General features: G+C 39.9%; 1 protein-coding gene across 1 annotated transcript in view; it reads left to right on the top strand.

Moving 5' to 3' along the window:
• Positions 1-23,727, top strand: part of LOC144783348 (galactosylgalactosylxylosylprotein 3-beta-glucuronosyltransferase 1-like) — a 229,449-nt gene extending 205,722 nt beyond the window's left edge. The window contains exons 4-5 of the mRNA XM_078662366.1: positions 17,395-17,688; positions 23,542-23,727. Of these exons, the coding sequence (XP_078518492.1) occupies positions 17,395-17,688; positions 23,542-23,727 (480 nt within the window). The remainder of the gene's footprint in view (positions 1-17,394; positions 17,689-23,541) is intronic.
• The last annotated feature ends 2,911 nt before the right edge of the window (positions 23,728-26,638 follow it).

The following is a 26,638-nucleotide window of genomic DNA, read 5'->3' as shown; positions in this document are numbered from 1 at the left end:
AAGAATATGAGCTTTTGCTCCCCGGTACAGATTTTTAATTACAGTAATAATTTGGGAAGGAATACCAAAACGATATAAAATGAAAAAAAGAGTGTCCCAGACTACTAAATCAAAAGCTTTTTCTGCGTCTAAAAGAAGAATTAAAGCCGACACCTTACGTGTTTCAAAGAAATCTAATGCCTCTACTAAATAATGTGTGTTGGTGAGTAATTGACGGCCTGTGTTAAACCCATTCTGATCTGCATGAATTAACTGTGATGCAACATCATTAAAACGGATAGAAAGCAATTTTGTAATAATTTTGTAGTCCGAATTCAGTAGAGTTATAGGCCGATAAGAGTTTGGGTCTTTTGCTTCTTTTCCTTTTTTCAAAAAGCTGACCACTGTTCCATCATAGAAGGAGGTCGGAATCGTACCCCCTGAAGCATCGAATTTACTAATAAAAGAAGTGTTTCAGAAAGACAGCTAAAGAAAGTGATAAAAAATTCGGCCGGAAGTCCATCTGGACCACAGGCCTTACCACGTGGCAGATTTTTCATTACCAGCTCCAGTCTACTAATAGTGAAAAGTGATGCCATTGCTTCTTGATCCGTATTGGAAAGAGAAGGAAGGGAATATTTATCCAGAAACGCATTTAAACTAAATTGATCCATGGTATGAGAGGAAGAATAGATGTTCTCATAATGGGACAGCATAATTGCCCCTTTTTCAGCCTCCTCTGAGGTATCTGCTCCGGTAATTGGTGATTTTAAAGATCGAATCAGATTAGCTGCGGCTTGTTCTTTTATTTGCCATGGCAAAAATTTACCAGTAAAATTATTGTGTTCATATATTTTTTGGGCTTGCCTGCAAAAGATTTCCTCACTTCTTGAAAAGTAATGCTCACTCAATTTGCGTTTTGCAGTGCTTAATAGATTCTGTATCTCGACAGATGATTTGTGATATTTTTGATAGACTAAATCCTGTATTTTTTGCTGTAGTTGATTTTTTGTATCTCGAAATATAGCTGCTTCCCCAGCATCCCTACTTATGGCAAGGCCCCGGATAAATGCTTTTAGGGAGTCCCATATAATATGAACGGGGGCTGTCCCCATATTACGTTTTAAAAACTCCTTGATCTCAGCTTGGACAGACATAACCCAAGGTTCATCAGACAAATAAGACTTGTTAAAAACCCAACGTTTCACAGCATTTATCTTTTCATCTAGCATAACTGCAAAGACAAGCATCGCATGATCGGAGAAGCCATTATGTAAAAACCGATGATCCCGACTTTTAAGAATTGAGGAAATAAGAAAAAAATCTATACGAGAGAATGACTTGTGCCTCCCCTACACGTGTATTCCCTTTTATGAGGGTTTATTAAACGCCAACACTCTGCTAGATCAAAAGTCCGAATATTGTTCAATATTGTCTGAAAAGATTTGGGTTTAGCCTGCTTTTTCCCACCCAGGGTTGAATCAAGGTGTGGCTTCATCAAGATATTAAAGTCCCCCCCAATAACCAAATCTCCATCAACCATGAGAAGAGACTGAAACATTTCTTCATAGATTACAGGGCTATCATTAATAGGAGCATAAAAACTCACAAAGGTAATAGGTGAAAGTCTGTTCTTAATTTTACATTTAGCCCAACACCAACGACCCTGATTATCTGCTTCAGTTTGAATTATTTCCACCTCTAGTTTCTTATTGAAAAAGAGTGCAACCCCCCGCTGTGACTCCGAAAAAAAGGAAAACCCTCGATAGGCAGCCCATCCTTTAAACATAGAAAATATATCCGCTTTAGAGATTGCGATATGAGTTTCTTGTATCATAATAATTGCGGGGTTCTCCGTCAAAAGCCATGCCTCTATTGCCCACATTTGTTTTCTGTTATTTAGGCCATTGACATTAAAAGAAATATAAAAAAAAAAAAAAAAGTAAACTTTCTAGTTTGTAAATATTAAAAAATATTGGTCACTTTCTTTTTATTCATGAAATATTATATACCAGTCGTGCTGCTTTTCGTAATTTTTAAAACAGTACTTTCCTTATGCTGGAGGATTACTATTTTCTTCACTATACAATTCATATGTATAAACTTTGAAAAAACACTGAAAAATCCATTATGTGCTTTCCTTGGTATTTGTATCCATACAGCTTTGCTAGTTTCATAACACAGTAAATACAGCTGTCACACTGTGCCTTTCTAGATTCATTATACAGCTTTACAAGGCAGAAAACAATCATCTGAAGTTCTGTATTCAAAGTGAAAGCACTACTGAGATCATATGTGAACGATGCAGCAGTTCATTTAAAATGTAATACAACTGTCATGCATTTCAATAACGTTTTTATAGTCTAACAATCTAACTAAACTTCATGCACAGTCTTTTCATTTTCCTATAATTGATATGTGAGATGGAAAAAATACTCTCAGCATAACCCTCTTATTGCACCCTTGGCTAAAAATAAGAAGCTACTGGGGAGTAAATAAAGAGACAAATGATGGGTGTGGAAGCCCCTTGCCCCACCTTTGACTCTCACCAGAATCATATTTGCTGCTAGGGCAAAAGGCAAAACTCAAGACAGTTCCTAGAATCTCCTTTTGTTATCAAATAAAATTAGGTTTTACACTTGTAAAACGTTCTATTTCAGCAAACCTTCCACACGAATCTGCAATTTTATATAGAATTCTCAATTTAAGGTCTCAATTATTTTGTTTTATCATCACTTAACCTTGATATATAGCTAAAAAAAGTGTTGTTTCATTTTGTGAAATTTTAAAGAACTATCCACATGAGTTCAGCTTACTGGAAATCAATGGTTTGTCAAGTTGTAGGGCTACCATTTTAGTGCCAGATGGACCTGTTTCCAGTTTAAATGATGGCATGTAGAGCATAGCACACTCCTGAAAAATTAGCAATGCGTAGGTACACAACATCAATGTGCTCTGTGCTGCCAGAGCCATTGTGCAATTCATTTGTAAAATGTGCAGCATTACCTACAACAGCAAGTTTAAAAAAGTAGTTCTACTAGAATACTATTAAAAAAAGAGACCTTTAGAGTATTCCCATGCATTGCATCAAAGTTAAAAAATAGATAATGCAGTTTTTCAAACGAATGTTTAGGGCTTTCCATTGCGCTATTCTTCCTAAACAGGACAACTTCCCACATGCACTAGTTTGAAACATGTATTGACAAGGCAGCTAGGTTTGGTTTGTTTTTATGTTGTAATTGTTAGTTTTATTGAAGAATTTGATAAAAGAGAGAAACTTTGCATTATAGATAGGATAAATTACCTCCTGCCATACATTATAAAGAGATTGCACGTCACCAAAGAGAGCTTTGTCTACATTGCCACCAAACTTTGGAACTCCCTTCTCACTTCCCTAAAAAAAGATTCCAATCTACTTAAAATCAGGAAGGCCATAAAAACCTGGCTGTTTTAGTTCACCTCTTCCACAGTTTCTCTGCCTGTACGCTTGTTTCAGAGCCTAGACACCTTCGGGTATATGTAGCGCTTTATAAATCCTTCACTTCATTTAATCTCTGACCATATATAGGGACAAGGTCAAAGACTGATTTCTTTTTTATGCTCATGGAATCCGAGGAACATTGCAATATCCTTTTAATGTATGTCAGATGGTATTTTATTTCTTTTAATACATGGTCATACCATCACTCTTCCCATAAACCACTTAAATCCTTAGGGGCCCATTCACAAAGGCATATCTACATGTGCATATTTACTGCTAGCAAATGTACTCTTGCACATTTGAGTAACTTTACTACTTTGGGCAATTCACAAAATCTGAGTGTACAGTTACTCAAAAGTGTACACTTACATGTCTCTCCTTCTGAAAATGGGGTGGATCCAAATTCATTAGTGTAAAGTTACTACTGCCCAAATGGAGCATTAATATGTTCTGCACCACACATGGACAACCACTGATACAATACAAAACAATACAACCACTGAGAAAATAAATATAATAGAACCACTGTTATTGCCACACACTCTTATGGAAAATAATAGAGGAAGGGTCATAAAGTAGAATCAACAATAGGAAATAATGTTAAATTACATACAAATATTTTAAATAGCTAAAAATATAAATAATTTAAATGTAATGCTTAAAGAATTATCTAAAAATAAACTACATTTTCATTGTAAAACATTTTATTTACATTTTCTGAATTAAAACATTAATGTAACAATTGTTATTGAATTTAACTAAATTACTTTTTATTTATTGTTTTCACCACTTCTAATAGTTAATTATGAATACATAATGCAAAGATATATAGGTTTTGTACTTTTGGTGGATTTTCTTGTTTATAAACATATGTTATTTAATTTAATATATCTAAAATTAGCAAATAGTTAATTAAAAATGAAATGAATAGTTATGTAGATTTTTTGTTCTAAATTTAAAATAACTAAGTAAAATCAACTTACAATATTATTTAACATAAATAAACATTATATTGTTTTTCCTGTTTATTAAACCTTTTATCATTTCCACACGTTATCATATTAAAGCATTCACCTCGATGGCAGCGATCTCATTTTGGGTAATTATATGGGGAAAGTTACGAATAAATTCTTAAACTTGAAAAAATTTGGTAAAACATGTTTATGCCAACTATTAACATGACTTAATTTTATGTACGAATTTTAAAATAGATAATTGTATGCATTTATTTAGAAAATAAAAAAAATTCAATTATAGTACAGTAAAGTAAAGCATTTATTTGAAATATATTACATTCAAATATTTTCCCGTAGTTTACATTAAAAATAAAATGTCCACCTAAAGAAAAACGCATATATTTTATTATATACTCAATCAAATGAATTCATATATTTTTTAAGTCTTAAAGGAAGAAATGTTTATTGAAGGTCTAGAGGTGTCAATGTACAATACATATAATTACTCAACAATCAATATATCATATATTCATTCCAGCAATAATACATGAATAGGGTTATTAAATAGAACAATAACCGTAGGAGAGTGAAGATTATTATATCGAAAAATTAGGTATACATTTTTGGAACATCTGGGAGGCTCATGGGGGTTTAAGTACTTCTTGTTGGGCAGGATGCAATGAGAAAGTTTGTTTGGCACAAATATCAAAAAACGTTGTGACCATAACTGAATACACTTTGTAGCCATTTGTGTAGGATAGGTGAGGAAAGTATCCAATCTATGATTATGACAGATATCATACCACCATGCTTTGTAAGAAATTTTTGAGAAATCTTTCCGATTCCTTGTTATTTGCTGAAAAGCAACCGCTATTAATAGATCGATAATTTTGACATTGAGTGTGCACTTGTTCCAAATCAGTGAAATACTTCCTAAAAAGATGTTAATGATAGAAAAGGGAGCACTGGTGCCAAAATTCAGTTGATTTGAGACCATACACGCTTCCAAAAATTATGCACTAATAGGCATGAAAATAACATGTGGAATAAGTCAGCGTTTGGAGATGTGCAAGTCCAGCAAGTATCTGGTACATTGGAAAATCTCTTATTTAAATTATTTGGGGACATTAAAAGTCTGTTATAAATGTGAAACAGTGTTTGTGTTAAACTAGCTGCTCTTGAAGATTTACGTATCTTGATCCATATATTGCTCCACATAGAAAGAGACCAACATGTGTTAAAATCTTTTTCCCAAGCTATCACTATCTTCGATTTTTGTCTATTTTTATGAGGAACTTGCAAGAAATTGTATATGGTGGCGGCTTTGGGTAAGGGTACGTATTAAAGTGGAAAGACCTGTAGGTTAATCACAATTATGAGCTGTGGAGGAGATGCTGGTTAATTGGATGAATGTGTCACGTACAATTTTCCTAAGAATGTAATATTTGGTAAGAAATGGCAGATCATATAATTGCCTAAGTGAGGGGAAGGAAATAAATTCTGAGTTTGAGAATAGTTGATGAATCCATATTAAGCCTTTTTGTCTCCAAGTTTTCCAATAAACGGGTTTATTACGTATTAATAAAGTTTTGTTATGCCATGTAGTTTAGTCAAGAAAAGAGTTAAGAGTGGTGTGTATCGAAGGGTAAAGCGGGTCAAGAAGTTTGGAATTGAATTTAAATATGGGAGTAGAAAGGGTTTGAGTTTTGCGAGAAAAGAATAAGTATTCTTGAAAAGAAAATGGAGACAGAAATGCGTTTTCAACTAATATCCATAAAGGATAATCTTCTATAGAATCCAGTAGCCAAAATTAGGCTTGACGTAATAAAAATGCTTTTTGATAAGCGGTGAAATTAGTAAAATGACTCCCCTTTCAGCTTTAGGACAGATTAATTTGGAAACAGACATACAGGATTTCTTCTTATTCCACAAAAAGGATAGAGGATGGAGTTAATAGATGTAAAGAATGTAGTTGATATAGGAACAGGTATGTTGGATATTGTGTATAACGCAATGGGAGAAAGCCTCATCTTTATAGTATCAAAGTGGCCCCACCAAGATAAAGGGGATGCAATTTAGTTGTAAGTTCCGAAATTTTCTGAATGCAATTATTCATACAAGATGTCACTGTACCTGAAATCGTAGGCGTGAAGTGCAATCCTAAATATTTAATATGATTGGATGTCCATGTGAAGTTAGCTGATGTGAAGCCTGCCTTAAAAGTGTATTTGGTCAGAGGGAGAATTTCACATTTATCACTATTTAGTTTGTACCCAGAAATTTGGAAAAAGGACTGAACCTCTGCTAAAAAAGCGGGAATTGATTCCTTAGGGTTTGAAATAAAAAGCAAAATGTCATCGGCGTAAGACACAAGTTTAATATGAGTTGTGGGCGTTTTGAAGCTATGTATAAGTGCATTTTGACAAATTTTTGAAATAAAAGATTCAAGGGCTAGGTTAAAAATAAAAGGGGGTAAAGGACATCCTTGCCGCACTCCTCTACCAAGATCAAAAAATTATGATATTAAACTATTGGTGAACAACTACAGGGAGAAAGTCAGTCTATGAATATGACAAAGAAACCTCTGAATGCTCTAAGAAAAATATGTTCACCAGATTGAAAATAGTTTGCCCAGCGTTTGGCAAGAGTTTGAGCCCACCCATTTGGCGGAGCTTTGTCATCTGGAAACCCTCAGGAGTAGAGTCAATGTAGCCAGTGTTGCTCTAAGGCTAACATGATTGAATACTTGACCTCATGCTCCCGGTAATCTCAGTCAAAATGCTTGTTCAAAATATGAGACAGCTGATGGAGTGCAGTGCGAGTGAAAAGTGTGAAAGATAAAAATGACTAGAAGGACAAAAATATGTTTATTAGGTATTGTCCAAATGTCATGAGTAAAAACCGCCTGATAGTATGGAACAAATTTACTATCTCCTGGCAAAGAGTAAGGTCGACATGTTTCAGCCGTACTGGCTCTGTAGCCCGGCTTTCTTCAGGACCTAAGATGTACCGTGCTACTTCAGGAAAAAACACTATTAGTGAAATATAATGTACATAAATCAGTTTCACATACAGGAATGAGTAGATCAATGGTATATTACCACCCTACCAGACATGTATCGCATGTATATGTAGGTAAGAGCTATCTTTTCTTTCCCAACTCTCTGTGGGAGTAGGCCTCCCCTCACCTGGCAACTGCTCGGTGGTTGAGGCCCCGCTCTGTCCGTCGGTACCCCCTTGCAGTCAGCAAGCAGTGTGGGACATAGCTTTCAAATGTCAGCCTGTTGCCAAAGAGAATTTTATCACTTTCTCGACAGGTTTTGGCAGTGCACCCATTTCCTGGGGTCATCAGCTAGGAGACCAGAAGTAGGTGTTATTCCTGAACAGGACTATCTACGTATTTTCCGAGTTCAGTTTTAGGCAATTGTTTTGCGTCCAGTTGCTGATTTGCAACACACTATCAGTAAACCTGTCTGCAATGTTGTTTGTATCACTGGACACTGAATCCGCAATCTGGGTATTATCAGCTTAAGATATCACTGAGAAACCAAGTGGCTTTAGAAGCCTGGCCAGTGGGGTAACATATAATGAGAGGACAAAGGGATTGGAAATGAATTAGTCGAGAGCTACAAACTGTTCCAATTCAGAGAGGAAGGATTTTAGAAGAGCTGAAGCTGCTCCCCTAATTCTTAAGGAGTAGAGACGGTCAACCAAAAGGTTGTAATTGAACATTTCAAATGCAGCTGAGAGGTCTAATAAAATCAATGCCGCATTTCCTCCTTTGTCAAGAGTAGATCTTAGGTTTTCAGCTTCCACAATTAGGGCGGATTCTGTGCTATGTTCACTTTTAAAGCTGAACTGAGTGGAGTTAAGCAGATTATTTGCTTTTGTAAAGGAGGCCAACTCCAGATTCATGGTGTCTCGACTATCTTGGCTGTGAAAATCAGATGAGATATAGGCTGATAATTACTAGGATCTGCAGAGGAGAGACTGTTCTTTTTTTCCAAAGGTATGAGATTTAATTAAAGATGTCAACTAGGTTAGCAGATAATGTTTCTGGGACTGGCTGAAATGTTTTTGGAGGGCAAGGGTCATTAGGGGAACCTGATTTCTGGGCCTTAATCAGAATAACTACCTGTTTATCTGAGAACCACAGGTCAGCCGGAGTTGCCCTGTGTCTTGTGCAAGAACAGCCTGTGCAAGTAAGAGTGGTGGGCCAGAGGGCAGTGTGCAGTGGAGTCGAAAGACGATGACGAGGTAAGAAAACCACTTATCTTGCGCTCGCTGCAGAGCCGAGTCAGCGAGCACTAGTTAAGTGTCATCATCTATTGACTTCACCTCCCCTAACCCCCGCCCCTATCCCTCACCCGCCACTCCATCACTCTAACCTGCACGGGCCTCTCCTAGTCTTGAGTACATTTTATTGGGGCTAACTTACTTACTGCTTCATTTATCCAAGAGTTATAGTAAGACACACCATGGTCTACGTCTTTTAGGGATTTTGGCTTTGTTTTAGTGAGAACTGAGAAGTCTAGTGCGTCTCATTCAATGTTGTACCACTGTGTGATTTCTTGGCAGATTGAGGACAATTTGATGAGAGTACTTTGTCCGTTAGTGTTAACTCAAACATGATTGCGAAGTCGTCAGACCGTATCAGAGTCAATATCCTCCTAAAAATTATGGAGGGATTGTTGGAGAATATCCCATCCAGTGCATGGCCCGCCACAGGATTCTGGGCAATTACCAGTTGGGTGAGATCAAGACTGGCCATGGTGTCAATTAAGGACTTGGAGTCTCTATCTAATCGGTCCTCCATATGAAAATTAAATTCTCCAAGAACTGTGCAATTTGTGGCGCTAAATCTTGATTCCAAGTATGGGCTTTAGGCCTGGATGAAATTAGTCCTAGGGGCCAGAGTGCGATAAATAAGTAGCGCACTAAAGGTATTGTTGGAGTTTAGTTTGATTTTAAAAGAGAGTGCTTCACATTCAGCAGTGGGGGTATTTGTGGATAAAGTGGCAGTCAGCTTATTGTGACAGACAATCGCAGATCCCCCGCTTCTTTTTACAGGCAGTCTAGTCTATATATTGAGTAGCCTAGTGGAATAGTGGCCACCAGGTTGGGACCGGAGGAGGGAACAGCACACGTTTTGGTGATGAATAGCAAGTCCAGTTTTGGAGCATCTAAAAAAATCACTAAATTAAAGTGCATTTGAACATGTGTTCTTGAGCTGGCTTATTTGTGGTAACAGGGCTAGCAGAGTTAGTATTGCTAGCTTTGAAATTGGTTACTGAAAGCTTACAAGCAGGACATTTCATCATGCCTGCGGTCCCCAAAGGTTCCAGGACAGTGCAATGGGGTTCTTAGCAAAAGCATTAAGCTTTAGCAGTTCCTTCCTTGTTTACTTTTTCATTGGGGTGAGTTTGGGTATGAAACAGGCTGGGGCTGCCATTGGGCACTATCCAGGCACAGACGGGTGCAGACAGGCTTGCCTGTGGCATGGCGGCTGCACATCCACGCTACCACTGGCATTTAAAGGGCTTAGAGCACTCACAGACTCCTCTCCAGCTGTCTGATTAGTTTGCCCTAAGCAAATGAGAACAGAGTATGGTACTTCCTAGAAGACGATATCTAAACAGAATGCGTCAAGTTAAAAAAGCATTTTTAGTGCAAATTACAGTATTTAAAACAAAGTGCTGAGAACTTGTTGTAGGTTGTTTAGTTGTCACCCTGCCTTGTCTTCAGAAGGCCGTGGGGACTTGGTTGGAAGATCAATTGACAACGGAAAGAAAGAGTTGGAGAAGAGGGATATGAGGGTGGTGAAACCTCTGGGGTGGCATAAGGATTACATTATGTTTTAAGATGTCTTATTATTACCACCACTGTAGAAGTTTGAAGTACTGTGAGCACTGGACTTCAAACGTCTACAGTGGTGGGCACAGAAACCCTACTTTGGCTGCATTCTGAGTGGACTTGGAGCGTTGTGTTCTGCTGGAGGTACTATGTCCACTGACTGGCACAGCAGTTACGTAGTAATGCATCACACTCTGACTGGCACAGCTTTGGGTTACTGGAACATCCTCAAGAGTTGTATGTTCTAGATGTATCTATTGTGCTATACTAGTCAACTGAAGTTTGTGTACACTGTTCCATTTCTTGTTTTTAGCTACTAGGTTTGCATGGCATCTACGAGCATGAATCAACCACCCCGTTTCTTAATGAGGAAGGTGTACCTATTATTCCATGGAAAGAGTGGAAAAAGATTTTTGTCTCTTATTTATTATTATAGATTTCTCTCCACTATTAGTGGAGAGAAATCTTCTCCTCTGAGAAAACAACATATTTTGTTGCACAATTTGGTTATTGAGGAACAGAAAGTGTATGAAAAGTCAGAGGCAGAGGATGGTCAGGAGGATGTATATTCATTAGCATTAACAAAAGTAAGAACACACTTTGGCCAGAGAATGTAAGTGGTTCTTGAACGTCCCCATTTTTTTTGCAGGGTTCAAGAGAAAAATTCAAAAATCACGAGTTACGTTGCTGTCCTAAGACAGTTGGCTAATTTGTGTGATTTTGGTACATTAAGTGATTCTTTAATCAGGGACCAGATGATCCGTTGGACCAACAATCACAAAATTCAAGAAAGGTTATTAACAGGGAATCCTGATTTGACAGTAGCTATTGAAATTTCGAAAAATATGGAGCACACAGCAGAATGCATGAAGGATATGAAAGTGGAAATGTATCAGATACTGTGCATGTAGTGAAAAATAAATTGTCTCAGGAGTCTCAAGGTGAGGTAGGAGTTGAGTGTAAGAAAACTAATGAATTTCACTTCAGGAATGGATTAGAGGACAGCAAAAGAGATACATTGAGATGGTTGACAAGGTGGCTGAGTGGTTAAGGCAATGGATCCTCCCCGCCAAATAAATGTTGAAATGACTTTACTCCATTTCAAGTTGCAAGGAAGACTTTATTGATGCGACAGCCGCAGGCAGCCAACTGAACCAAATGACAATCCAGTTCAGGGGTAACTGACAATCCTTGTTTTCCTGCAAGAACCATCATTTACAAAAAGTGCAATAAAAGGGGCCATTTTGCCAGCCTATGTAAAGATTAACAGGTGGGAAAGAAATATGTAAATTGTGTTATGGATAATGATGATGATGAAAAAAAGTTAGTGTTTCATGCAGGTGAAGATGTGGTGGGGTTAGTGTCCTTACATCCTACATGCATGATCTCTTTGGACGGGGAGGAATTTGAAGTTTTTGCATACTCATGCTCGCCATATACATTAAATGACTATGGCACATTTAGAAATAAGTTCAAAGATAAGGTGCCGGAGTTGATCCAACCTGACATCGAACCTGGGGGGTACAAAAAAGACCCTATTCCATTGGTTGGGATGTTGACACTGGAAATTCCTTTCAAGGATAGATCTACGGTGGGGAAAGTGTATTTAATCGAAAGAGGATCAAGTGTACTACTTTGGGCTCATCACAAATATCTGGGTATTGTATTAGATCCTAACAAGGAGAATCCTGTTTTAACAGTAAAAATTCCCGGGAAGCATGATCTTTAGGCATTGTGTGATGAGTTTCCCACTGTGTTTTCTGAAAAGGTGGAGCTTCTTAAAAAATATCAACATAAGATTCAAGTACAGGACAATGCTTTACCAGTTGTACACAAAACGAGACAAATTCCATCTCATGCAAGAGCCTCTCAAAAATGAATTGAACAAATTGGTAAGTCAAGGAATAATAGAACCTATTCATAGTTCATTATGGTTGGCTCCGATTATAGTGATACAGAAGACGGGGGAAGAGGTCTTCGTCTCTGTGTGGAATTAAGAGATTTAAATGCCAACATATGGGTTGGCAGGTTTCCCTTGCCTAGAATTAATGACATGTTGAGTGTAATTGGTGAGGCTTAGTTTTTTAGTGTTATTGATTTATCGTCTGCCTATCACCAGATCGAACTTCATCTAGATACTAAAGCTCTTATATCCTTTTATACCCCCATTTGGAGCTTATCAGGTTTGCTGTATGCCGTTTGGCCTTGCGTCAGTGGCTGCGTATTCCAGAGGGTGATGCAAGATGTACTGAGGGGGATCAAGAATGTCCTATGTTTTCAGGCTGATATCTTGATCTAAGGAGAATATGTGGTACATCATTATAGCATATTGAGAGACGTTCTAGGAGCTTTGAAATCAGCTGGTCTCACTGTGAGCAAGGATAAATGTCAAGTGGATGTAGACTCAGTGGAATATTTGGGTCACACAATTTCAAAGAATGGGGAGAAGTCCAAATTGGATTTGGTGAGGCTGTTAAGAGAGCACCTTCTCCCAAGAATAAGGAGGAATTGAAATTGTTCCTTGGGCTTGTAGAGTATAAGGCAACATTAGTTAAAGAATTTGCTGATATCACTGCACCAATGAGAAGTTTATTAAGGGAAGGAGTTTCATTTCTCTGGGATGGTTCATGTCAGAATTCCTTCTATCTCACTAAGGTAGCTATTTGTGATGCCCCTTCTCTGTGGAATTTTGACACCCAGAGGAAAACTTTGTTGACGACGGATGCTGGTGGGGTTGGTGTGTGTGCGGCTCTGTCTCAAATGGTGCACGGAGAAGAGAGGGTAGTTGCTTTTGCATCCAGAGTATTGCAGAAGGCAGAACAGAATTACCCAACGGTGGAGAGAGAAGCCTTGGTGTGTTTCTGGGCTATAAAACACTTTAACTGTTTCATGTGGGGTTTGCCCTTTGTGGTATGGACTACAAGCCTTTGACCTTTATGTTTTCCATTGGAGGCAGAGATACCACTACTCCCTGTATAGCAAAATGGTTGCTAGGTTTAGAAGGTTTAAACTTTCAAATTTAATTTGTACCTGGACTCACAAACAGGGTGGCTGATTGCTTGTCTAGGCTTCCATGTGTGGATGGGTTGGTTATGGAAGAGTGTGAAGAAAGTGAGTTGGTGTGATTTGTGGATATTCCTGGTATTTCAAGGGAAGAAGGGAAAACTGGTATGGAGAAAATCTGGTTCTCAAGCAAATAAGGGAGAACATTGCCCAGGAATCGCCTACCAAGTTTGATTCCCTTTGTCCAGAATTGCAAGATTATTGAACCGTAAGGGATGAATTATGTATTGTCGATGACAGAGTTCTTAAAGGTAACAGCCTATTACCTCCATCAGACTTGTGTGAAAGTATTGCTGTGGTGGCTCACGAAGGACATCTGCGTAGGAGCATCACTAAGTCCAAGGTTAGGGCATCGTATTGGTTTCCTAAAATGGATAGTGTTGTCGAAAGTAACGTGTGCTTGAAGTGACAAATCCAGGCCTGTCAGAAGCTCTCCGTTATCTCCAGCTGTAGTTCCATCCAAACCCTGGGACAAGTTAGGGTTGGATATAATGGGTCCTTTAAGGAATTCTCTTTGGGTTGGAAAATACATGTTGATTGTAGTGGACTATCACTCCCACTGGATCATGACTAAGGTGGTGAGTAGTATTGACACCAAGGTTCTTATATGTTTTTTGCAAGAAGTGTTTTCCACTGAAGGTGTCACTAGCACGATTATAACGGATAAAGGGGTTCAGTTTGCTTCTGATGAAATGTGTCCATTTTTGAAGAAGTGGTCTATTCAACACCACAGGATGGCTGTGCATTGTCCTAAGGCTAATGGTCTAGTTGAGAAAGTGAACAGGATGATCAAGGAATCTTTGCAGTTAGCTCAAGTCTCTGAAAGCCCAGCGGATGTTGCTCTTCAAAACATGTTGTAGTCATACCACATGGCTCCTAATTTGGTTACTAATGTTTCTGCTTTTCTGGCCTTAAAGGGCCGGTTACCTGGTACTAAACTGTTACCCAATTGGTTGGGTGGTGGTGGGCTGTGGTGGGTGGGCAGGAAAGAAATGGGAAGGTTGAGAAGACTTCATCAACTTAACTACAAGAAAAAACACGATATTCCTCATGGTGTAAAAGACGAAGATGGGAAGTGGGTGATTGGGTATTCATCAAGCTTCCTGTTCCTAGACAGAAAGGATTCAGTAAATTTTCAGAACCTATGGAGGTGGTTAAGGTGGGCAAAAAAATGTTGTGACATTCAATCAATCACTCAATCAAGGGCTTATATAGGGTGCTACTCACCCGTGAGGGTCTCAAGGCGCTGGGGGGGTGCGGCTCCGGGTCAGTCGAAAAACCAGGTCTTGAGGTCCTTCCTGAACGAGGGCAGGGTAGGGGAGCATTTGGTGTTCACGGGGAGCTCGTTCCAGGTCTTGGCTGTGATGTAGGAGAAGGCTCTCCCGCCGGTTCTGTTTCTGCGGATGCGGGGGACCATGGCCATGGCCATGTCGGCAGAGCGGAGGTTCCTTTTGGGTGCATGGAATGATAATCTCTTGTTGAGGTATTTTGGTCCAATTTTGTTGAGGGATTTGTAGGCGTGGGTGAGGAGTTTGAAAGGAATCCTCCTCTCGATGGGGAGCCAGTGGAGGCCTCGAAGGTGTTGGGTGATGTGCTTGTGACGCGGATCATGGAAAGACATGGAGCATGGATAGAATCGCTGCATGTCACCCTGCCTTGTTGTCTTCAGAAGGCCGTGGGGAGTTGGTTGGAAGATCAATTGACGATGGTAGGTAAGAGTTGGAGAAGAGGGATATGAGGGTGGTGAAACCTCCGGGGTGGCATACAGATTACATTATCTCTTCAGATGTCTTATTGTTATGCAAGCATACTTCTGACCTCTGTCTTGGAACTGAACTTACTGTATAGTACATCAAATGTTTTATAGGTGGGAGAAGTGTTGTAGGTTGTTTAGTAATAATGTATTTATTTAACTCATAGCTGCATTATGGTTTGCCCCATTTTCTCCTCTCCTTTGTTCCCCTTCCTTCCCGTCCCTTGGGAGCTCCCACGTTCTAATTCAGTTTCTTCTGACTGGATTGTCAGTTGGTTCCTTGGCTGCCTGTGGCTGTCGCATCAATAAAGTCTTTCTCGCAACTTTATATGGCGTGAAGCCACTCCAAGTGACTAGCGCTGTTTTTGTAGCCAGCGCGTCGGAGCTAATGCTGACATTTGAGAAGCATCCAGCTCTCACATTGAGAAATGAGAACTCATCCTTAGTAAAACATTGTGTTCACAATAAACATAAATTGTAACAATTAAAAATGGAAAGTGTTAGAAGTGGTAAAAAATTATCCTAGAGAAGGCAAAGTGAGAGGAATAGTATTTAGATGTTAGTCGCATTGGATGGATCTTCTGAATACAGTGGAGCTGAAGGATTTAAATGACTCACAAGAACTCAGTTGCATTTCATGAAAAAGGAAAAGGGGATACATTTAAAAAAGAAAAACTCAGCTTTTCAGTTTAATTTTTTAAGGGCAGGAGTAGTCCCTGAGACGACTGCCTGCTCTTAAAAAATATTTCCTCGCTCACTCAGAGAGGGGAGGGGGTTCCCTGGGGACCTCTTCCCATTTGCGAGTGGTATACCACATACTTGAAGTAGGTGGTAAACTGCGAGTGTTTTGCAGCCGCAAATGCAGTTGCAAAACAATAGTACATGGCAGTGAGTCTCGCTATTAGGAAGGGAGGCTCCTTCCTAATAGTGAGATTCGCAGACACTATTTTGCGATTCAGTGACTCACAAAATAGCGTTTGTACATGCCATTACCCTTTTTTGCAGTCGCAAATGGGTTAATCTCCTGTATGCGAGCACAAAAATGGATCGTACATCTGGCACATCTATACTACTATTATAAAGGAAGAACTTTGAACCTTTGAGGCGGGTAAACTCAGGAACCAGAGCACCAATCCACACACCCGATACATCATTGTAATCGTCAGGGTGTGCAGATGGACATAGGCTATATAAACGTAATAAATATACGTTATTTAAAAAATTTACCGAAAAAAAAGTAGTCCCTTGGAAGAAGCGACGTGCGTGCCCGACGTGAGGAGCGCGGGGAGAGGACCGGAGGACATGGCGCGGGGAGGAGCGGCGGACAGGCGGTGAGGAGCGGCGGACAGGCGGGGAGGAGCAGTGAGCAGCGGATGAGTTAGGTTATTTATTTATTTATTTAGGAGCTGTGAGCGGCGGAAAAATGAAGCAAAAATGAAAATCGTGAGCAAGAGGAAGCAGACGGAGCATTACAAAAGTGAGCCAAACTGTGCATTACTGGAGGAAAAAGTTACGTGTGCAGGTTACAAAAGCGTACATCCTGAGCAAGAGGAAGCAAACGGAGCATTACAAAAGTGAGCCAAATGGTGCATTACAGGAGGAAAAAGTTACGTGTGCAGGTTACAAAAGTGTAGAAAGTAAACATAGAGGTATAGGAGGAAAAAGTGACGTGTGCAGGTAGCAAGAGGAAGCAAACGGAGCATTAAAAAAGTGAGCCAAACGGTGCATTACAGGAGGAAAAAGTTACGTGTGCAGGTTACAAAAGCGTACAAAGTAAACATAGAGGTATAATACTGCAATATATGGAGGAAGGCTCCGGGGGACCCACGGACAACGTCGGGGCTGGCGGGGGCCCTGAAGCCTAATTGCTCCCGGACAACGTCGGGACGGGCTGCTGGTAATAAATAAATAAGTACATATTTATGACATACTTTCTGCAAATCTTACTCATTGACAATCTCCAATAATCCTGTGTACTTGTCTTTAGATCCTGTCATAGTGATCTAAAAGTAAAGCATTAGATGACCTTGATGTGAAATTCAGCACTTGTCTTGACTTTCCCAACTTTTCTTACAAGTAGAACACCAATAATGAACAAAAGAAGTACCAAAGTTCAATGTCCACTTTAAAATCTGCAACGTATTGAATAGTTTTTTCCAACCAATTTCTCCTACAACTGTATTGCTGGTTATGGACAGGCATGTCTAAGTGCTATGTTTGTATACAATATACAGAACAAAGTTGATTGTCTTAGCAAATAACATGTTTTTTAAACTGTCTTGACACTCTCTTCTATTAATCTTTTGTAGATGAGGAATACTCAAAAGGTGTCTGTGTGGCCCGTGGCTTTCGTAGGAGGACAACGATATGAATCCGTTGATGTAGATGCTTTTGGAAAAGTAAAAGGATGGAAAGTAAAATATGACATTCAAAGGCCCTTTGCAATTGACATGGCTGGATTTGCAGTAAATCTGAATGTGATCTTAAAGAACAGTAAGGTCGGGTTTCCAGAGCGAGGCTACAGTGGGAGAATGGAATCACATTTTCTGGAAGGGCTCGCAGTGTTGGAAGACCTGGAACCCAAAGCCAGGAACTGTACCCAGGTGAGGAACTTTGAAAACACACAATCGAACCTCTCGTTCTATTCGTATATTTACATCCATTTCCACGTCGCCCCTCCTTCTTTATTGCGCTCAACCTAAGGCCTCAAAATTCTAATCTGTGCAGTAACAACAGTTTATGCAGGGATCAGAACTCTAAATAACGTGGAGTTTACAGTCCCTGATCCTAACCCGGTTTGGAAAATTCTGAAAAACCCACGGTTTTACCTAGTTATGTAGATCAAACCTACCCAAAATATATATGCGAAAATGTGCCCGGTAATTACAGTCATGGCCAAAATTCATTGTGATAGTTATCAATTTCAGGATATTATTCTAATTTCCGAGTTTGAATTCAGAATTGGAAGTGTTTACTGGACCTAATAAATGCTTTAGCCATGGTGCTATTATTTACCAGTAAATACCCTTAGGCTCCTCTGCCTCTTTTGTGATAAAGGCTTTGGAGTATAATCTCTCACTCTAAAGATATAAATTTAAGGGGGGCTCTATTAAAATTAAAATGATATTCCTCTTTTTTTCCCTTATTTCTCATGATAATTATACAGCTACCACATCCTGATTTACAGGTGTCATAAGCCTCTTAACCAGCATTAACATATCAGGTGGTGAATATATGTATCTATTGATTTCTGTTATTTACATTTCACTTTTCACTTTCTCTGTTTTGTATGGGTCTCGGGTCCAAAACTAGGTTGGTTGTGTCTGGTGGGAGCGATTCATGCCCTCAGTGAATGGTGACTTAACTGGCAGAGGGTACCGTGTGGCACTAGTTTGTGCAATGAAGTGAAAATTGCAGTACATAACCGGCTATTACCTCAAGTCTCTAACATGGGGTGAGGGCTAGCATCAATACTTGCTGCTAGAGGAAACTGCTCCTGCAAAAAGACAACATTTACCTTTCATGTGCATTGTCCATGGCTTCTTTCAGGTGGAATGGCAATACTGTACACTGACAACCTGAATGTAATAAGCATTAGTTTTATATACCGCAAACTTGACCTGTAGGTATCAGAGTGCTTTACATGAGCACAAGGTGCATTGCAGACGGACCCGTTCACTTTGTTAGGCACTGAGAGATTAAGCGATTTACCCCAGAATCAGGATGTTGAGCGTCCCTGTCAAGACTTGAACCTGGTTCCCCAGCTTCAAGTGTGGCTGCTCTAGCCGTTAGGACCCATAATAATGATAAGTTTAGTCTGGTACATCCAAGGTATTCCATCCAAGGTATATTATGTTGCCACAACCACACAGTCCCTCACTCAAACAAACGCAAATTAGGCGTCCATAATACCATTTTTATTTTACTTTTGTTGCTGCCTTTGCCAACCTCTCTGATGCCCCACTAAACCTTTCCCAAGGTGGCTAGAATGATTTCTAGCACTTCTTATCATGTCTTGGATAATTGAATAAGTTACTTCTCTTTGATAACGCTCATTCGGGAAACATCCATTACAACGCAGTCATTACAATGACCTACCTTTACAACGCAACTGTTACAGCGCAACCGCCTTAACATCACATACCATCACAATGCATGCCATTACAACGCATGCCATTACAATGCATTATAAGGTAAGTAATAGATATTTTTCAAGTATTAGGGTGGGTATGGGTTTTGGGGTACATGGACTAGTAATCTTTACCACTACACTATTCAGCACTTTCCCTACTGTTGCACTTACTGGAGCGGGAATACTAATTTTTACCCCTACACTATCCAACACTTACCCTACTGTTGCAATCACTGGACTGGGAATAGTAATTTTTACCCCTACACTATCCAACACTTATCCTACTTTTGGCCTAAAAGCATTATGCGTTGTAATGGTATGCGTTCTAATGGTATGCGTTGTAAGGGAATGCGTTGTAATGGTAGTTTTAAAAAATGTGTTGTAATGGCATACGTAGTAAACAGTTTCCTCAATTTCTATCCCCAGAGTCAGATTGGATTTAGATTTTATCAAGTAATTGCTCCAGTGCATCCGTAAATGGTTGGCAAAGCCAATAGGACTGGTGTTGTCCGCCAGCCTTTTGGCAATTCTTGGTTTGTTTTGTCATGGCTTTTGTAAAATGTTATTGTTTAGAAAGCTTCTGGGCATTTATGAATTGAATAAAAAACATTGACTAAAGGCAAAAAAAATGTTGGTCTCAAAAAGAGACCCATTACCATAGTACTTTCTAGCACTTAAGGAAACTACTGTCATGTTTAGGATAGTCCCATGCACTTTTACATACATTGTCCCATCCACACGACAATAACGATTCTAAACAGGTGACCTTTTACCTAGTAGCTTGCTCCCTAGTAGCTTGCTCCTGTCTCCTCGACAGCAGGCTCTAAGAATTCTATCATAATCCCTGTACCTGACATACATAAACATGGCCCCAGACACAGCAGATTTATTCTGTATGAGGGTCACCACCTTTTTTCATCCTTGGCCAACAACCAGCTGTGCATGATCACACTTGTTTAGAAAAGCATTGGTGATAGTTTTCAAAACATTTATGATTGTTTTCAAAACATTTTTGATTGTTTTCAAAACATCCATTGTTCTTTTAAAAACATATTAATTAGAGAAAAATTCCTGGATGAGCACATTAGTATAAAAGACCCTCACTCTCCCCTACAAATTAGAGGAGAATTCCTTCCAGGCTGAGAAGGGTGTCCTATATGCTGAATCTCCGACAAGCAGTGGTCTATGTTCCTTGCGGGTTGTCATTCTCAGCGCAGAGGCAGAGTCCTTCATTCCCAACCATCAAGTGAGGGGGCTGGCTCATCTCTAGGGGTTTCTGGGCTACAGATATACATATCTATATGCATACACACCTACACATCCAGGTTAGGCTAGGTACATTTTAGCCAATTACTTAAGGTGCATATTTTAGGAATATGTAAGTGCTACTGTTTTTATCTGAACTGTTTCTGTTCATCTTATTAGCACTATGGTAGAAATGTATCTACTATTTACAATACTGGTACTACCAATCTCTTTCATATGCTTCTGTCTCCGGATTTTCGCAGCATATATATTTTACACAAGGTTGTTGCTGGACCGATAAATACTTATTGAAACGTCCAAATCGCCATCCTCTGTATTTTCTAAGAGAAAGCAAGCACGAGTGTCTGAGCGAAAAGTACTTACTGTTTTCCACAATCCCTGAGGAATCAGAGTTGTCATGTTCAGTGGTTGCCAGAGACTACCTACACCACTGTAGAATATAGGGGGTGGTAGTGGCACTGTAGAGCTAGCTGGTCTAACGGCTATTGGGGTGTTGTCGAAAGCGGTTGGGATACCAAGCCCTCAGTTTAGGTCATCCAAAACACGCAGTCCCTAGGGACTCCTACGAACTACAGAACACTACTTTGTGTATGGATGTGCTCTATGTGAAAGGGCATCATGCCATAACTCATAGTGAAGTCAGCAATGACTGAAGTGGGTAACGCGTTGTCCCTTGACGGATGCTCAAGTGGGAAGGACACAAACGTGAATGTCACAACCACAGACAAATGGATGAAGTGAGGCTGAAAAACCCCATAAGTAATTATGCCATATTCATAATTTTAGTAAAATCAAAAAATCTTGGCTAACACAGACCTTAAACAGCCAATCTTTGTAGCATTTGCTGCCAGCCTCTTTTCTTTGAGAAAAAAAGAAGGACAGAAAGAATGAAAGCAATCAGGAAAATAGGAAAGAAAGAAAAAGAAAGAAAGAAAGAAAGAAAGAAAAGAAAAAGAAATAAGGAAGGCCAGAAACAAGAAAAGAAAGAGTGCAAGAATGAAAGGAAGAACTCAGGAAAGAAAAGAAGGTGAGGAAAGAATGAAAAAGGAGCAAATGAAGTCACTGACAGTGACGTTATCCAGTGACTGGAAGTAGGCTGACGCCCTGCCCTATGGTGTATGCTGTAGTAGGTGGAAGCAAAATGTGAATGACACACCAACAGACCAATGGATGAAAAAAAATGTCTGGAAGTCCCTTTAAATAAGTATATTGTACATAGTTTAGTTTTAAATCAAAGGGTCTAGGATAACACCAGACCTAATAAAGGTCAGACCCTGAGGAATGCAAACACCAATGTGTAGTCATGGATTCAGTGGCAATGTGGTCAGTCTGCTGAAGAGCACCAGCATGATTTCTTTTTAACAGCTATAATGAGGCATTGTGTGAAAAAGCTAAAACGCCAGTACTAAGAGTGCTAGCACCTATCCTTGTCATGTGTGCGGTGCTATATATTTTGTTTTTGCAAAGTCCTGATAACCTCTGACCTATGGTCCAACCTTCATCATATATTATTTTCACTTTTGCATATTCATTATGATGATTAAACCCTATCCTAAATCTTATGATTAGCATATTCTGTGACAGTCTATCTATGCTACATGTCTACACTAATAGTTGTGGTATTATTGACGGTGTAAGTATGGAATTTAGAGGAAACATATTGAAAGGTCACAATATCATGACCAGAATAGCAATATTGAGAAGTAAGTTTGCATAGATTTTTTTATACCCAACCCAACATATTGGTACCTTGGTTTTATATATATATTCAATGTACGTAGTGGAGTTAACAACAGTAAATCTATAATTCCCTCTTTACGCTTTCCTCTCCAACACTTTGTTCCTTGATATTGGGATCATAAATTTGTGCCCCGGCGATATCACGTTTTTGCTATTCCCTACCACAATTGGTATTTATTTAAGGATATATGGTAGAATTTATAGTGCTAACTTGCTTTTTAATGAGGTATGTGAGACAGATCTAACACTTTAGTAAGGCCTACGGTTGGATACATTTTCACTATGAGTTCTCACTCTGCTGTTCCATGAGCATGACTACATCTTTTCACAAACATGTTTGTTTTTATGAGAGAACCCATACATAAAAGACATTATTTATTGTCCACGGCAACAGGGATAAAACCCCTCCAAAAAGCTCCAGCTCCAGAGCTGGACTGCTGTTTATTCCATTGGACATTTTCCCGGTAGGCTTTAGCCAATGGAGACCAGATTTGAAAGCAGAGTGCAGCTACCAGCACCTACGTCCCTTTTCCCAGCTCCCTTAGGTTAACTGCAACACCCAGAAGGGCGCTTTGAGAGCAGTGGCATAGCAAAGGGGCTGGGAGTGGTTTTCCCCCAGGCGGCATGAGTTTTGGGGGCAGCGGAAGCACTTTTATCCTCGTCGTCATCTGTCTCACTGTCGGTACCCCCCAGAAACCTCCCCCCCTGCTCTTACCTGCGGCCGTCGTGGGGCAGCTACCTCCTCACCTGGACAAAGACCTGAAGCTAGTCCTAGCCCCACTATGGTGCAAGATCATCAATAGCTCACTGAGCTCTGGATTCATACCTGACTGCCTCAAGGAAGGGCAAGTCACACCACTACTAAAGAAACGAGGACTAGACACTGAAGATCTGAATAATTTCAGACCTGTCTTGAACCTTTCTTTTTTGTCCAAAATTATGGAAAGATGTGTACTCCCACAGCTAACCCAACACCTAGAAAACATCAAAGTTATTAGAACCCCATCAATCGGGCTTCAGAAAGGGATGCAGCACTGAATCAGCAATCCTCAATGTCATAGACGATCTACTCAAGTCACTCGACTTGGATCAATGCTGTCATCTCATCCTCCTAGACTTGTCGGCCGCATTCGATACAGTCGACCACAAACTGCTCTTAAGGGTTCTTCAAGAAAGGGCCAGTCTACAAGAGACGGTCCTTCACTGGTTCTCTTCCTTTCTTCACAACTGATCACAAAGAATAAAAATCAAAAACTTCAAATCCGACCTCCACCCTGTCATCAGAGGTGTTCCACAAGGGTCTGTAATCTCCCCCCAGCTCTTCAACATCTACATTGAACCCCTTACTTCTCAACTCAGGAAATCCATAATCGCCTTTCATCTATATGCAGACGACATGCAGCTCTATCTGGAAACCACCTCAATTGACAACATCCAGAGACTAAACAACACGCTCAAGGAGGTCCAACACTGGGTCACAACCAATCACTTGAAACTTAACTAAGAAAAAACGGAAATACTACTCATTTCCAACAAAGATGATAACCCACAAATCGAAGAATGGCTCAAAGCCATTGATGCCCTCAATGATAACCTCTCCTTGGCAGACTCGGTAAAATCTCTAGGGATCACCCTAGACCCAAAACTTGACATGAAGAAACACATCACAAGATCCGCTAAAAGTGCCTTTCTAAACCTACAATCACTATACAAAATAAACCCTATCCTCCCACCCAAGGACCTTCAACAAGCCACCAAACCACTGGTCCTCTCTAGAACAGACTATGGGATTACTACCTTGACGGAGACAGCAAAAACCTACCTTGCCCCCCTGAAGACAACCCTCAATGCAGCAGCCATAATGGTCACCGGAATTAAGAAATTCAAGCACATCTCTCCAGCTCACAGAAAACTCAGATGGCTCCCACTTGAGTTGCAAGCCAGTTTTAGAACAGCCTGCCTCACGCACAAAGCCCTGCACACAGGTAAACCAGAGTACCTGGCCGCAAACTCAAAAGGGCATGCCAGTCCAGAAACCTCAGGAGCTCCAACTCTCTACTGCTCATCCCGCCAAAAACTCGCAAGCACAGAACCCCAGCCAAATCTTTTGCTGGAAACGCACCAAAAATCTGGAACTCTATCCTACCCCATATCAGAACAATCCCCTTGTTTCCAAAATTCAAGAGCCTACTCAAAGCCGTCTTCCTCAACAGCCCTCGAGTGAATTGACAGACCACGGACAGTTCCCCAACCGACACTCCATCTTTCCTAAATTTCGAGATTGACAACACGGACTCAGATCAAGAAATCCTTTTGTGTATAAACAGTCTGATTGTCGATTATGTATGGTTATTCATCACATTCGACTTGCACCCTCTGCTCCTCTCCCCGGCTGCCTTATGCCTGTTCCCCTCCTGCCCTAACCCCATGTTCCCCCATTCTCCTGTATCATATGTTTGTACATTATTGTATATGCTGCGACGCGGTCTGATACCCATGGGTCCAGTTAGCGCTATACAAAACTCCTAGAATAAAGAAATAAAAAATAAAAAGCGATCAGAGAAGGAAAAGGAGAGTGAGAGAAGGGGAAAGACAATGAATAATGGAGGGAAAGAGATAGAGCAAGGAGAGGAACTCAGTGGAGCTGATTTGAGCATTTATTCCATAGCTGCTTTTGGCTCCTAGTCCGGCCCAACATATCTCCAAGGACACTGGCCATCTTCCCCCACACCATGTGTAGGGAGCAGAAGCATAGACTGTGTACTTGAAGCAGGCAGGGCACCTTTTGTCCACACTTCTCATTGCATCAGATTATTAGCTACTAGGTTTTATGGGCTATAATCAATTTTCCCTCAAATTTATTTCTATCCATGTGTGGCAAGAAAATGTTTGCATGCACCTTTGTCTTGGCTGTGATTGGGTATGAATGATGTGGGGTGTCACCATGCATTCATACCAGTTGCCAGCTACATGTATGGCTACAGGTGGGGCTCTTCCCTATATTAAACCAAGTATTTTTGTTTCTTAATGAACCAAATGATGCCAATTAAACTACATATGACTTATAATAAATATTGTTAGATACAAGACAGCTGGAGTACTCACAAACATTTATTTTCCGGGTTTTTACTGTGCAAAAACTTTACTCCTGTACAGTTCATGAAACCTTCAGAAGCAGTATTTGTCATTTATGTGTAGAGTGCTATATAACACTCAAAGTCAGGACATACTGGCAACATATTGCATGCTTGTCAACCATAGGGCCATGGCTTATCTGCCTATCAGATGCTGGGTTACCAAAATTCCAACCTGTTATTTACCGGGTCAGACGGTACTTGTCGGTACTGGATCCCGGATGTTTGGCCAAGAATTCCAGGTCTGGGTCGCATTTTATGTGACTACAAGTTAAAAGGCTCAAAATATCCATCCATCAGCTACTGGATCAATAGATGTTTGCCATCAGTTAAAAGGCAACAAGCTGCTTGGTCGCTTGGCCATCAATTACAGAAGGCATGGGCATCAATTCCAGGACAATTATAGGGCTGAGTGTCTTATAGTGTGCTGGAAATCCTTGTTCTCACTCTCTGTTACTTTCTCTCTCTTTCTTGCTCTATTTCCCTCTCTCTCTTCTTGTCAATTTCCCCTTCTGTTTCTATTTTCTTTCCTCTGTATTTCTTCTGTCAGCCCCCCTTCCCAATCACCAACACTGACTCTATCTCGCTCTCATTCTTGCTCTTTCATTCACGCTCTTTCATTATAAAGAAATGCTCACCACTCCTTGATATGTCATTCTTCCATTCACTCTTAATTAAACTTTCTATCTCAGCCACACTCATTGTCCTCTTTTCACATGCTATTACTAGCTATCTGTCTTGAGCCAACCCTCTATGTCAGCTCTCCAGTTAGTGTTTTATATTCATTTACTCTAAACCAGTCTTGCATGTTTCCACAACGACTGTTTAGTCACATCTTATTTATTTTACAGGTGAAGTATTAAATAGAATGTGGGACTACTACACACTCTAAGGGTATGACATAATGTAGCAGTCGAATTGAAAATGCATCTTGGAAATACAAAACAGACCAGAGAGCTATATAAGAACCTACTATTTAGTGTCATTAATACAAATATGAAAAAATTCTAATTTCTTTCACCCTAGAAAAGATGAAAGGCTAAGTGAACCAAATCATTTTGAAATGTAGTATGCAGATGAGGCACATATCCTGCAGCATGTACATTAACACCTGAGCTACGATTTTAATGTATTATATGCAGTTACCCTAGAATATAACTGAATGGGGATCAGGGATTTCCTGTAGAGTCAGTCAGAAGGCACTGTGCTGAGTAGGCTGAGTAAGCAACAGCAAAATATATCCTTAGGTATTTTTTTTGCAGGTCACTAGGCAAAATGTGC

The sequence above is a fragment of the Lissotriton helveticus genome, chromosome 9 (genome assembly GCF_964261635.1).
Source record: "Lissotriton helveticus chromosome 9, aLisHel1.1, whole genome shotgun sequence".
Taxonomy (NCBI): Eukaryota; Metazoa; Chordata; class Amphibia; order Caudata; family Salamandridae; genus Lissotriton; species Lissotriton helveticus.
This window is presented reverse-complemented; position numbering and strand designations above follow the sequence as displayed.